This window comes from Sander vitreus, chromosome 13, assembly GCF_031162955.1.
Source record: "Sander vitreus isolate 19-12246 chromosome 13, sanVit1, whole genome shotgun sequence".
NCBI classification, from domain to species: Eukaryota; Metazoa; Chordata; class Actinopteri; order Perciformes; family Percidae; genus Sander; species Sander vitreus.
Window position 1 is genome coordinate 12,901,097 of NC_135867.1, and position 15,128 is coordinate 12,916,224.

At 41.4% G+C, this 15,128-nt stretch overlaps 1 protein-coding gene across 1 annotated transcript; it reads left to right on the forward strand.

The window, feature by feature from the left end:
• Positions 1-1,319: 1,319 nt before the first annotated feature.
• On the forward strand, positions 1,320-15,128 carry LOC144527888 (clustered mitochondria protein homolog). The gene is made up of 28 exons (XM_078266209.1): positions 1,320-2,760; positions 3,379-3,536; positions 3,632-3,803; positions 4,476-4,616; positions 4,714-4,844; positions 4,940-5,094; positions 5,839-5,964; positions 6,155-6,302; positions 6,522-6,614; positions 6,907-7,125; positions 7,453-7,628; positions 7,748-8,056; positions 8,194-8,327; positions 9,487-9,576; positions 9,677-9,777; positions 9,953-10,105; positions 10,631-10,693; positions 10,781-11,028; positions 11,117-11,201; positions 11,695-11,848; positions 13,200-13,339; positions 13,485-13,565; positions 13,721-13,846; positions 14,170-14,291; positions 14,496-14,589; positions 14,679-14,813; positions 14,917-14,990; positions 15,080-15,128. Exons 1-28 carry the CDS (start codon positions 1,320-1,322, stop codon positions 15,126-15,128), a joined length of 5,118 nt encoding a protein of 1,705 aa, XP_078122335.1.

Sequence of the window (15,128 nt, forward strand, 5' to 3'; positions counted from 1 at the left end):
GTTAATGTAAAGCTGCAGAGCTGCCATGGCAACCAGAGAGCTACGTTCAGAGAACTCATGCCTGAAAGTGTGTGAAGAGGAACGGAGACAAAATACTGAAGGCTTTTTTCTAGGACTGTTCTAGGAGGTTTGCTGTCTCATGCCTTGTGTAGTTTTCAAAATATAAAGAGGCGCCAGACCTCCTGCTGCTGCTATTTATACACCTCCTGCACATGCTCACATTCAAGGTTAATAGAGAGTACACAGACCAGTCTGAATACAGGAAGTTACATCATGAACGGCAGAGAGGTTGCCCTCTTCTGGACTTGGATGGGTACTAAGTATGTAGATGTGTGTGTGAAGAGAGGGCCTACATGTTCTCACACAGCTCTTCTCTACCCATGAAGGGCAGACACACATGTGCACTGACACAGTTTGTGTAACGTGGTTTCGCAGTAAGGACAGGGGAGCCTCTTGCTGTAGAGGAAAGACTGGGGAACTCAGCTCTCTGATTTCAGCAGGATGAACAGCAGAGGATTCTGGAGAAGATGATACAGATTGGCAGTCTCTCCCTCTCTCTTCACTGGCTGGTAGGGCCCATAGAATGATTACACTAATGTCATATTGATGCTGTTTTTTTCTTCTGTTGTTTGAGATACATGCACATGGATTCTGCTGCACCTTTGTATTCTCGTGTGCTTGAATAAGGTGTGTTACTTTTATGAACACTCTAATTGGGATTTAAGACATAAAAAATGAGTCTATTATCCTGCTGTTTTGATTTAGACATTTTGTGTTGCCAAACAACTGTAACTCTAAAGGTGATTTTTCCTTAAAAACTGTACTCAGCGTATCCTCTCATCTGTGTTCCAGGATTCACACATATCCAACATCATTCCAGAGTTCATCTGATCTGAGGTTTTCCAGTTCTTTCCTCTGTAAGGTGACACCACTGCAGGAACACTTCATAATCTTCCTGTTATCAGCTGTTGTCTAAGGCTCTTAGCTGCTTGCATTTACACATGGCACACAAACAGACACACACGTGACAGTGACAAATTCTTCTGCTGCAGTTCATACTTAGCAGCTTAATTCAAACTAATAATGCATTTAAGATTTAACAAGTAAATTCATGTAAGGCTGAAAAGCATAATTTAATTGCATATAATTTGGGAAAACTTACATTATAATTAATAGAACCACTGGCTGAAGCTGCATAAATAAAACCCATTTGTAATCAACTTTAAAGTTTATTGTCCCTGAACCCGTATACATACTGTGGTCTTTTCTCTCTTAGGCCACCTGCACAGTTGTATTGCTGTTGTGTGCACAAAGGCACTATGGGAAACATAGTCCAATGCTGTCACACACTGTCAAATTACTTTAAGTGTAAGGATGCACCGGTCCAGGGTGAGGTGGAAAGATCCCCTCTGCTATCCAGTGAAGAGAGTGAATGTGAAACGCTGAGTCTGTCGGACGACTTGGAGGACGATCTGTTAACCGCCTCCACCGGCCTGACAAACCCTGCCCTCGAACCAGAGCACTTCCTGTTTCCTGACATCGTCCTAAGTAGCACCCTGGGAGGGGACGTGACTCTGGTGGAGCCGATGGTGTGTCTGCTGGTGTCTGAGGAGGAAGAGGGAGTGAGGGTGGATGAGCCAGGAGATGAAGGACAGGATAGGAGCAACAGGTGGAGAAACAGGGAGTTTTCTGAGGTTGAGACACAGACCGAAGTGGAGACACAAATCGGTATGGGGGTGCAGACTCAGACTGAGTCACAGGCAGAAGTTCAGGCACAAACAATAATACGTGTATGCAATGATGAGAATGTAGAAAGTGAAGTAAACACACCAGCAAATACTGGCATTACAGAAGAGATGGTTGGGGATGTTTGGGAAGAACATGAAATACTGAGACAGGTGGATGTGCTATTGGAGGCACAAACATCACGAGAGAAACAATCAGAAATTGTCACTAAAGTGATGTCAGAGAAACAAAAGAAAAGGATAGACTCTGGAACCTGGGCTGACATGGACGTTTTTGTTGAGGTGCCAGGGAAGGTGGAAGGACAGACAGAAGAAAACAAACTGGCCTTCGGAGATATAGACAAGGAAGCTGAGCAAGAGCGGCAAGAGAATCACATCCACGAGGAACTGACCTCCACTTCAACAAAGCATATATTTCAAACAGAACAAAATGCAGAGCTAATGGAGAAGTTCAACACTGATGAAGAAAATGTCTTTAAGTTGCAACAGGATACTGTTACTGCTCAGGAAAATACAGACTTTGCCTGGACAGACCCGACACAGGAGAATGTTAAAGACAAACAACAAAACATTAATTCAGAGTCAGAGATGGCGACTGAACACAACAACAATATGGATGAGAACATTGAGTCACAAAAGGATATTCAGCTGAGAAAATACAGCATCAAAAGCACTGACATTGTGGAAAGCTTTGACCCTGCTGAGTATGGTGTAGACCTGACACAACAGAGTGATCCGGATGATGAAGAGAAGGGACAGGCAACTGTGGCATCAGATCAGAATGTAAATGAAAAGGGCTGTAACATTAACCACGGAAAAACAAACATGAATCTGTCCGAGGACCTCGCAAATCAGTCAGATTTAAATGCAAAATATATTCAATGCCAGCACCCAGCAAAGAGGGAAGAGGAAGACAAAAAGACAGCTCTGTCAAATGTGAAGGAGGAAGAGGCTGAGAAGAAGAAAACCTTGTTCTTAGTTGACAGGCTGTTTCTGGCAGCACCACATGTCAAAGGTGAGTGGTTTTATTTAACTGTGTTCTTTGCTTGTATTTTTAGTGTCTTTTTTTTGTTTTTTCAATGATGTGATATTCAAACATTCCAGTTGCAGCTTGTACAGTGGGTCATCACGCTATGGAAGATCGTTTTATTCAGAATTAAAAGTAAAAGAGAAAATGGCTAAACTCTTATGAACTATTATAATATTTTAGTACTCAGGCCATGATTTAATGGTAATTGTTTTTTAAACCAAGTGCGAAAGGGCAAACACAAGAAGGAGGGTGTAAAATGGAAGAAAAATATATCTCAATTTATTTTCCCTTCCCATTTTTGTATGTTTTTTTCTTCTCATTAATTACACATTTCAATTTGAGCATTTCAATTTAAGCTTTTTTCTTCTTTCTTTTAAGTGATGGACATTTCACGAATTGCAATTTAATCATATCCATTTATCATTTCAGTATACAATTTCCTTTCCAGTTTCCTTTTTCTTTTTGACAGTTAATTATCACCTAATTGTGCTGCATTGATATATAATAGTTTAATACTTTTTAATTATGGGGAAAATTGTCCTCCATAACACGCAACAAGTTTTCATCCTCACACCTTTATTTTGTCTCTTCTGTTGTCCACAGCGCCTCCAGGTCAACTTGAGGAAAGCCCTGAGGATGGTCGCCCACAGCAGTCTGATGCTGATGAAAGGAAACTCAGCATCAGTGACATAGTTGATCTCCAAGAGACAGACTTTACTGTCAGAATTCAACCTCCTGGAACAGAAAGCTTTGAGCTTCAGGTTCCGTGTACCTCTGTCATTACTGTATTGTCTTAAAAATGCTTCCCTGTATCTTCACATGTTTTTGAATCACTCCAATCCAACGCTCCTCTCAGGTGTCAGGCCAGATGTTGGTGGTGGAGCTGCAGCAAGTGCTGATGGAGCACGAGATCACCTGCCAACGCACATGCTTTTCCCTCCATCTGGGAGGCATCGTGCTGGACAGCCTCACAGAGCTACGCTCCATCCAGGGCATCCAGGACGGAGTGCTGATCAAGGTGGTGGAAGGTAACTGCCGCATCCTTTTCTTTCTTCTTTATAAGTTGTCTTTTTGTGATGAACTAAGTGAACGAACTAAGTGTGTCGTTCACTTCAGAGTCAAATCAGCATCTGAGTTCAGTCCAGTTTTATTAGACCTCAGAACTTCACATGTCACGGGAAGGCCCTTTTTAGTCTGAACAATGTTGACCTCTCATCCAAAACTGTCACTAACCTCCACAGGTGTCATACAGACACTCTTTCTTTATGTCTCAAAACTGCACAGGCTCATCAGGCTTTGCAAACATGGTGAAAATGGCTTCGTCCAGGAAGGTTTACATCATTTTTGACTCCACACAACCAAAATACAGTTTAATTTAGCTTTTTTTTGCTTTGCTTTTACTCACTTTAAACCTCACTATACAGTATATGTTCTAGTCACTTGCAGTTGCATTTTGTAAACAAGGCAATACTTAAAGACTGTCTGTTTTTCAAGGCTATAGGTGATATCATATGATCTTATGATAACATCATAAGTTCTTCTCATTTTATACTGCGCTGTTTCGCCATATTGTCCACACATGTGCTGCATTTGTTTGTTATCTTCTTTCATAAAATGCAAGAAAAATATTTCCATTCATTTGGCACTTGTATAGGATTGAATGAAACACTTTATAAGCATCTTTTCTGATCTTGTTGCAGATTCTTACACAGTGCGTGATGCTCGTCTTCATCTCAAACATGTTCGTGATCTTCTGAGGAGCCTTGACCCCACAGATGCATACAATGGAGTAAACTGCCGCTCACTCTCTTACCTGACCTTTTACACCAGAGGAGACAAAGGTATATTACTCTCTCATTACCTCCTCACTTCAGGTTTTGTCTGAGCATTTCTGTCAGTAACCATTCAACCCTTTCATTTCCATATTCATCCCTTCAGATAGTGACAGGTTAGGGAGCAGGGGAGCTTCTGAAAAGGAGTCCTTTGACTGCAGCCCTCCAGAATACATCCTCCCTGGATGTAAGGACAGACCACTTACTCCACTGCAGCCACTCAGAGATGACTGGAAGGTGAGCGATCCGATTTTGTGATTGCAAATATGACAATTAAACATGTGTTCAGTTATAGTGAAGCAACAGTGAGACTTATGAAAATATCATTACAGCCATTACAGTGCCTGCGGGTTCTGACCATGAGCAGCTGGAACCCACCTCCAGGAAACAGGAAGATGCATGGGGACTTAATGTACATCAATGTCCTGACTATGGAGAACAGAGAACTCAACATAACATCCTCTACACGTGGCTTCTACCTCAACCAGTGAGTGCTAAACTGTTCAGCCATTTGCAAGTTTGCCAAACTATATAAATTGAAAAGTTTTTAGCCATGCTAGCAGCGTGGCTCTAGGGATAAAAATGTTTGTCGGTCAGTCCACTACTTTTGATGAAGTACAATTTGATGGAATGCCATGACATTTTGTACAGACATTCGTTGTGCCCAGAAGATGAATCCTAATGACTTTGGGGATCCCCTCACCTTTCCTCAGGTGCCACCAGCAGGTCAAAGTTTTCACTTAACCTGAGAAATATCTTATATGGATTGGCACTCCAGACATTCATGACCCCCCTCAGGATGAAATGTAATCACTCTGGTGATCCCTTAACTTTTCATGTAGCGCCATCACCAGGTTAAAGTTGCAATTTGTCAATTCTTTGGGTTATCACCAAATACCAGAACTAATGACATTCCCGTCAGCTTTAGCTGTACTTGGGGTAAAGTGCCTGCTTAGCGTCGGCATGTTAGCATTGCCATTGTGAATATTTAGGATGTTAGCATTTAGCTCAAAACACCACTGTTCCTGAGTACAGCCTTACAGAGCTGCTAGCATGACTGTAGACTCTCAGTATCACTCTTATATTTTATTTCTTTCAAGTTCCACAACTAAGCAAATATTTATTAGAGCAACACCGACCCCAGAGAGCAGTAAACTAACAACAATTACATACAATGAGGACAGTAGAAACTTACCTGGATTCAACGTGTGCTATGCTCTGACTGCTCCAGGTCAACTGCCTTCAACTTCAACCCTAAACCTGCAGTTCCCAAAATCTTTTGCCACTCTTTAGTTGAGCTGCTGAGTCAAGTCAGCCCTGCTTTCAGGAAAACCTTCAGTGCCCTGCAGAAGAAGAGGTGAGCAAACTGTAATAATCAAGCTGGAAACTACATGCTAATACAAGAACAAGTGACACACTGTTCATATCAATCCAATATGTGGATGCAAATACAGCAATGGTAGTTTACTCTGTAAATACTGTCATGTCAATGAAGCAGAAATCATCTTACTAAATGAAAATGTTTTCTGTCACTATCTGTTAACCAGAGTTCAGCAACACCCTTTTGAGCGGATCGCAGCACCTTTCCAGGTGTTCACCTGGATCGCCCGTCATGGAGATCACACACTCGACTGTGTCAGAGCAGAGGAGACACACACCAGTCGCATGGGCCAGGACGAGCACACAGCTGGGCAGGTTGCAGACATAATATAGGAGAAACTGGCTAAATTTGAAAATGCAGAGGGATATAACATTGCAGTAAAGTACAGAATGTATGGCAGATATGAACACATACAGACACACACACACAAACAAAAAAACAAACAAACAAACAAACCAAGGTTTCATTGTGCATCCGAGGCTAATGGATGGTGATGGTGATGCTGATAGGTAGGTTGTGTCTTATGGCCACAGAGTCGGGACTGGAATGAGGAGCTGCAGGGATGCAGGGAACTAACCAGAAACTCCCTTCAGGAGCGCCTGCAGAGAGAGAGGAGCATATTCAAGGTGAGACCACAGATTTCTTACTGTCACATCTTCTTTCCTATTCCCTCACTGATTAATGGTTAAAGAAGCAGACTTGTGACTGTGAGATCATCCCTGACCAGGAGTACAGATGTATAAGATCTCCGATGTATAAGACCTCCTACACTTCCTCTGTACTGTTGATCTTTCATAATGAAATACCTTATATAGATCATTCCTTCTTCTTCCTGCTCTGGAATTAGATTGTATTGCTCTTTATTGAAATTAAGCAAGTGAAACTGTGTTAACCAAGGTTTTAATCCCCTCTATCCAGACTAACAGTGACTTTGTTGCCGCTGCAACACGAGGTGCTGTAGCTGTTATTGATGGTAACGTCATGCCGTTAAACCCAGGGGAGGCGCCTCATATGCAAATGTTCATCTGGAACAACCTGTTCTTCAGCCTGGGGTTCGACATAGCTGAGCACTACCGCCCACTAGGGGGCAACACTGCTGCTCACGCTGCTGCCATGTGTGACCTGAGAGGAGCACAGGTAGATCCTCACAGCAATACCTGCATGAGTTGTAAGGTGTTTGGGATGCATTTACTGTTTTATCTGTCCCATTGAAAAGGTATATTTGTTGCAGAAGGGACAGTATCACATTCTGTAAGGGTGTGATTATGTGAATTTAAAAGGGAAAAACAATATTCAACAGTCATACACCATAAAATAGTGTCCCCTGCAGTTTCAGTTGCATTTGCTACTTTTCTTCTTATATTTTCACTTTCAAATATATGAAATAATTCATGTTATATATAATTCAATGATTCCTTCATGTTCTTGCCATCAAACAAAAATACTTATGTTGCTCTGCTACAGGCATACGCATCTGTGGACATAGAGGGGCTTCACACACTTGGAACAGCTGTGGTGGATTATCGTGGCATCCGTGTTATTGCTCAGACCATCGTTCCTGGGATACTGGAGAAAAATCAGGAGCAGAGCGTTGTCTATGGCTCTAATGACTATGGAAAAACTGTTTTTACACACCCCAGGTAGGTAACACATGCACTCACAAAAAAACAAACAATAAAGTATTATATTTCAGGTATTGAGAGCATGATTAAGTATAAGTTCAAACATGCAACCTTTAATTGTATCAACATTATTCCAGATTTCTGAAGCTTCTGGATAAAACCAGTAAACCGCTAAGAATCCAACGTCACCAAGTGCTCGACCACAGCAGCAGCCCAGTGGAGCTTTGCTCTGGCATCGAGACCAAAGGCATCCTGGGTAATGACGGAAGACCCTACATCTTGGACCTTCTCCGAACCTTCCCCCCCGACCTTAACTTCCAGTTCTCAGAGACAGAGGTGAGGAGGGAGGTGCCGAAAGAGTGTCAGAGCTTTGGTTACCCACGGCACCATCATCACAGCCTGGCCAGCCTGAGACCAGAGCTGATAGAGGCCTTCGTCCAGCATAGGTGAGGAAGAGTAGATGTGGAATCCTTTGCTGAATGTTTGGACACAGATGCAGCCACCATGTAACCATTAATCCAGCGGGATGACCTGAGTTTTGGAAACGAAGATTATCTCTCTTATTTTGTGTTTTCTGTTGCAGGTATGAACTTTATGTCAAGACGGTGTCCCAAGGGCTCATTCAGCGAGAAGAACAAGATAAAGCCACGGAGAAGAGTGAAGAGCCGGTCTGTGAGCCGAGAACTGGAGAAACAGCCACAGCCGGTGCTGACATGGGTGAATTAGACCAGCTAAATTAGGTGTAATTGATAAACCAGGAGAAATTGAGTTTCTGCAAGGAGAAATCAGGCTGAAAACTGAGTGAGAAGATACAAAATAAGCCAAACAGTAATAAGACATGTAAGTTCATTCTTGACCTTGGAAACAACAGCTGGAAAAAACAATCTCATTACAATGTCCATTTAGTAGTTGTTTTGGAGCTTTCAAACACATTGCATGATCTTCATCAGCAGAAGTAATTTATGTATAATATATTATAACTATTCACTTGTTCTGAGGACCTCTCATCCATGGTGGCTTACAAAGCAGAGGTTGGATGTTAATTCCCAGTGGTTGAATGCAACTATTTGCTGATGTACTGCGCTTACTGAAAGCAGGGGTGTAGCACAAAATTCTGGGCCCTGTAGAAAGGCATTTTTTATGAGGCCCTCCCCGCACCCACAGCTATTCATTCAAGCATCTTTTTGGGCCCTCCTCACATGAGGGCCCTGGGTACTCAGTCCCCTTTTTCCCACCAGTTCGACACCCCTGACTGAAAGTACAATTTTTACTCGAGTTACTATTTACTTTACAAATTAAAATGTTACATACAAAACATTGGATACATTCTTAAAATTGGGATACTTTGTTATAGATTAAAATAACCAACAGTGTAAAAACTCATTAATATTTGTTCCACCTCAACCTACTACAAAATTAAAATGCTGCTTTCAAGTTTAGGCACCAATAATAATGACCCAGTGATATAATAAATAATAATATAACTCTTATTCTGCTGCATTATGGCTTTTCATAAATAAGTACATTTTGCTGATAATAATTATATACTTTTTGTTGTACTTAAGTTTTTACTTTTAAGATTTTGAATGCAGTTCTTTTAATTGAGTGCTCTCAAAGTGTGGTTTTCCTACTTTTACTTACGTATCAGGATCTGAATACTACTTATTACTAAAAGGATGGTGAGTTATTTTTCCCAAATTTAGAATCAAGATTATATAATTCTAATGTTTATTAATAAACTTACATCACAGTTAATAGACCCTCAAAATATGCAAATATTCATTGGTAACTCATACTGGAGGCCAAGGAAAGTGGTGAGGATTGTTTGATTGTGTGTTGATTATTGTAATAATGCATTCATATTTTACTTTTGTAGAAAATGTGATTATGAAAGCTTGTGAGGCTGTCGGATCAGTGAGTGACTCCTGCTTTGACATCCGCTTCAATCCTAATGTTTGCTCTCCAGGTATTGAACACACTTGTGTGAACACACACACATGGTCATGTATATAAAGTAAAAAAAATTTTTTTTTTAACTATGATTGAACTGTATGTCTTTGCTGCAGGCGTTCGTTTCTCCTCTGAGTGTGTTGAGGAGGTTCAGAGGCAGAGACAGTTGTTATGGGACACGGCTGCTTTTCTACTGTCCAATCAGATTGCAGCAGTGGTGAGTCTTGTGTGGAATAATAATGTTCAGATCTATCATGTGCAGTTTAAGATATTGATAATTCTACTTTCTCTGTGTATGTGTGTGTGTGTGTGTGTGTGTGTGTGTGTGTGTGTGTGTGTGCGTGCGTGCGTGCGTGTGTGTGCGTGCATGTGTGCATGTGTGTGTGTGATAGCTTAGGGATTGTCTCGACCACACAGTAGTGCCAATGGATGGAGCGACCCTGACCTCAGTGCTGCACCAGCGAGGTGTGAACGTACGGTACCTGGGCACCTTACTGACTGAGCTGGACAGGGTGGAAGAGAGAGAGAGACTCAGCCACATAAAGGTACTTGCTTGTACTTACTTTTTTTCTGGTGAAGGATTGAGTAAGATATTTATAAATGTGGCTTGACGGCAGTTCTGTACATTTTGTTCCAGGCAGAAGATGAGGCTATAATGTAGATATTATTATTTTTACAACGGCCAATTGCATAATTGTTTCTTCTTCTCTAGAAGACAAGGAAATGAAGCTATAGAAAAATGCCTGTAAACCACTCAAGATTAAACCTGCTAGACCACAGAAATGTTAATATCTCCAATACACTGAACAAGAAATAACAAGAACAAGACGGCTGTGGACTTAGGCTGCTACTCATCTTTGCATGTCAATCTTAGACTTAGTTGAGATCAAAGTTTTTTCTAAAGTTTTTATCAGGGTTATCGTTGATCACTGTCTTTTGTAATATGATAGAATAGAATACAACTTTGTGTTGTATAGAATATAAAAAAACAGTTGTAAATAAAGAATGACATCTCTGTCAGGATGCTGAAGTCCTCCTGATCACATAACTGATCAAATGTTCCTTCACAGAGAATTTCTATCAGTGAAGTCATCATCAGAAGTGCAAAACACATCTTTAGGACCTATCTACAGGTGAAGTGCTCAAAGTGAAAAATTTTAAATAACATTTTGCAATCTAGCATGAAGTTTTTAATCAAGATACATCTTACTTTCTCCCAGGATGTGGAACCTGCAGCTTTCTCCGCTGCTGTCAGTCACTTCCTAAACTGCCTCCTGAGCTCCTCCTCCTGTCTCACCGACTCCTGCTCAGATGAGTTGCTCTCTCGCCGCAGGAGCAGACGGCGAAGGAGCCACGGGAGTCGAGTCACCTTGTTGACAGACAGTGTGTGGGCTAGACTGACCCCCAGTGAGCTGTGGGGCCGGATCAGGACTGAGGCTGGAGTTTATTACCACTACACAATAGACAGGTGTGTGTTTGTGCATGTGTGTGTGCATGTGCTCCGTGTACTGTATATGTGTAACAGGATTTTATACTGCCATCCTCTCTGTGTCCAGTGAAAGTGTAGACGGAGTAATAGAAAAGCACAGCCTTCAGAGGATCTCCTTACTGAGAGAGATTGCCATCAAGACGGGCATCCAGGTCAGACCTAACATGCTTCTCTTTATAATACATTTACCTATGAAATTAAATGAATTCTGTCTATCTTAAAGCTGCACTATATCAATAATTTGAGCTGAAACCACACCTTTTGTAGCAAGTTCTCTTTTGATTGAAAACTCACCCAACATGGTGGTAATGGTTGAATCTGCGACAAAACTGTTTTGTACACCATTTTAACCTCTGTCAGTAGCCAAGATTAGATTTAGGTCTTTTTTGGCCACACCTCTATCCTGTCAAGCTCACAGAGAAAAAGAATTCTGCTCATATTTGATGCTTAATAAGAAAGAGGTCTGGCTACATATATACGTTGAGTGCTGGTTAAGGACATTATGCTACAGGATTTGTGGTTGCTCCATCAAGTCCATCAAGCCCTTATTATCTCCAGCATTGACTGATGTTAGTCGAAATGCAAAGTTATCTAGTGCAGCTTTAAAATGCAGCTGTTCCCTTTCTTCATTTACTCTGTATTTAGGTGCAGCTGAGGGAGTATGTGTTTGAGTCTCGGCACAAGCCAGTGTTTGGCGAGGAAGATGTCATCAACATGTTCCCTGTGGTCAAACATCTCAAACTTACAGCAACGGATGCCACGCGACTTGTGCAACACGCACAGGTGGCAGTACAGCAGGGTGAGAAAACATAAAATATGAACATAAAATACGGTATATACAGTATGTGTACATTTAGTAGCGTGGTGGCCTTGCCTGGGTGCTTAAAGTGACCATTAACTGGAGGGCCCATGTGGAAAACTATCTGCATCTGCTGATGTGCTATTCAGCACGAAATGATATCCTTACCAGCTACACAGGCACTGTGAGGGATGTGTAGCTACCCTACAAGCATCAATACACAGTAATATCACATTATTCAGCATATAACACTACACACACACACACACACACACACACACACACACACACACACACACACACAAATGTGATAGAGCTAAAAATGTCACACATCTGATATTATTGGTGCCTTGAAATAAAACTCATGAGGTCATGTTTTCAATGTAGGAAGTAAAGTTAACATTCACATGGTCCAGAAAGTTCTATCTTCCTTGGCGTGGTCAAGGGGGTAAGCCAGCCTCCGCAAAGCATAGCTCCTATGGAGCCATTTTGTTGCTATCAAGCCATCACCCACCGTTAGCATCCCATTGACTGCCATTCATTTTGGCGCCACTTTGACAGCGAATAACTTTACATCTGAAGCGTTTAAAGACTCTATTTGTCCATTGTTTATTTCTAAAGAAACACGACAATGTATAAAAGGTTCCATTACCTTGTATCTCATGTTGTGGCTCCGTAGCAGACGTTTTTATAAAAATAGGTTAACGATTGTGTCATAACCACGCGACTTACTGTCGCATAGTAGAGGAATTACCGTATAGTACAGGAGAAGCGCGCAGGCAGTTTCAACTCACATTAGCTGTTTAAGTTTAATTATTAATGTTAACTAGCATTTTAGTTAGCAATAATTAGCCTGTGCCCATGTTATCTCCTTACATATACCTACACTCTCCGTCTCTGCAATATTCGGAATGATTGAGATTTCTCTTGGCACAGCTACCAGAAGACTTACAACTTTCAGACAGGTTGCTCACGTCACATCTACGTAGTCAAGCTCAGTTGGAGGCTGCGCAGTAACGCTCAGCCCTCACCGGAAAAGTGCTTCTAATAGCCTTCACTGGTCTCCGTCCAGAGCAATGGGATCTGTTGGTCCATTCTTATATACTGTCTATGGGTCTAGCCTTTAGAACACTGTTGCTAGGCAACTGACAACACAAATGGACATTGTATTGTCCCCATTTTCATGTTTAGGATGAAAAATTATCATTTAGAATACCTTAGTAACTACTAAAAAAGTAACTTTCTTAGACACTGACAACCATCTGGATTTAGTGTACTTCATGTAAAGAGCAGATGTTATTATTTTTTGTAAATTCTAGGCTCATCAGTAGTGTTTAATGTTTGCTTTTAGGGCTACTCAAAGATGGCTATGAATTGATTAGCCATGCCCTGACTCTGTTCAGCAGCGTATGTGGGGTCCTGCATGAGGATGTGTGCATGTGCCTGCGTCTCCTGGGACGGATCTGCTACATCCTGGGGGAATATGCAGATGTAAATATGCATTACATTACTTTTTTTTTCTTCTACCATGACCTTTTACCTAGTCTAGTTCCAGACAGGTCTTCTGAATTGTCACCCACATCAATTTTGGAGCTTTCATAAAGTAATGTTCCCCTTATTTCTCCATATCTCACAGGCCCTCAGCCACCAGGAAAAGGCTGTTATGACTAGTGAGAGAATAAAAGGTATAGACCATCCACAGACCATACAAGAATATGTGAGTTCCTTTACCTTTTTCATCGATCCACAAACAGATTGTTGTACCATAACATGCTAACCCTGTTGTTTTCTTACAAACATCTTCCTTAACTCTATTAATGTAATATGTCACTTTTGACTTCACATGGAAGTATTCTCCTATCTGTGATTCAGATTTACCTGGCCCTGTACTGCTTTGCTGGAGGCCGACATTCAACCTCCCTACATCTGCTGTATCGCGCTCGGTACCTCACACTGCTTGTGAGTGGAGAAGACCATCCACAAGTTGCACAGCTGGATGTAAGTGGGACCTCACCTACATAGTGTTGCTCTTTACTTTTTTGCGCAAAAAACGTTTGATGATTCCCTTCAAGTACTGTAGGGGAGACTTTTAAGATGATTAAAGTGTTGGATCAGGACCCCACATGGAAGAAAAAAAACTTGAGTAAAGTTTTTTTTTTTTTTTTTTTTAACAAATAACAAACAAGAAGTTCAGGTAGATAAAATACTGAAAATGCAAACAGGCAATGGCAACTTGAAGCCTTATTTGTGCTAGAAGGTATAATTACATCTTGTCCATCTGTTGGTGCTGTTAATGTTCCTGTTGTGCTCCATGACATTAGAGTATGCTGGGTCTAGTACTTCATGGACTGATGGAGTATGAGCTTTCCTTGAAGTTCCTACAGAATGCCTTAATTTCAACCTCAAAATACCACGGTGCCACATCCCTGAAGCATGCACAAAGGTAAGAGTTTGTTGTCATGTTCCTCTGTTTTCTTGTATTTTTATATTCATCAAACACAGATTGCAACACATTACAATTACAGACAATCTGAGAAAATGATAGACATGCTTTAGAATCCAGGTTTCTGTGATTGTCCTATTCATATACGGCTCCCTCCCTTCATTTTTCTTTATTTTATTTTATCCGTGTCTATCTTCTGTGCAGTCATCATCTACTCGCCACTGTGTACGAGAGTAAAGGAGAGTTTCGATCAGCTCTTCAACACGAGAAAGAGGCGTATTCAATATATAAGAGCCAGGTATGCTGGAATGCCATGTTTGCTGTTGTTATATGTATGCCATATGCTCATAATTTTAACTGAGAGACTTCATTGTTGCACACCTGCAGGTTGGGGAGAAACATGACAGTACGAAGGAAAGCTCAGAGTACCTGAAGAGCCTCACTCAGCAGGCTGTGATCCTCCAGAAAGCCATCAACCATATCTACAGCAACACACCCAGTGCCTGTATTCCACCTCCAAAGGTTTGTACAGTACATAAACACATGCATGCAAACAAGAAGGAACCCCCTGCCCACATGCATTTCTGGTTGTGTGATACTTAACCTCATCTGTGTTTCTCTCCAGTTTTCCACACCCAGCCTTCTCACAATCCTTCAGCAGCTCAACCTGACATGTGGAATCATTCTCATTCCCCTCAGGTGAACACTGAAACATTCCCAGTTATGGAATAAAAAATAACCGCTGATGTGTTGGTTTTAATATTCACTTATTATGTCTTTCTCTCTAGTGCAAAAGAAATTGCAGACCTGAGGACTGAATTAAAGGGAAATGTTTAA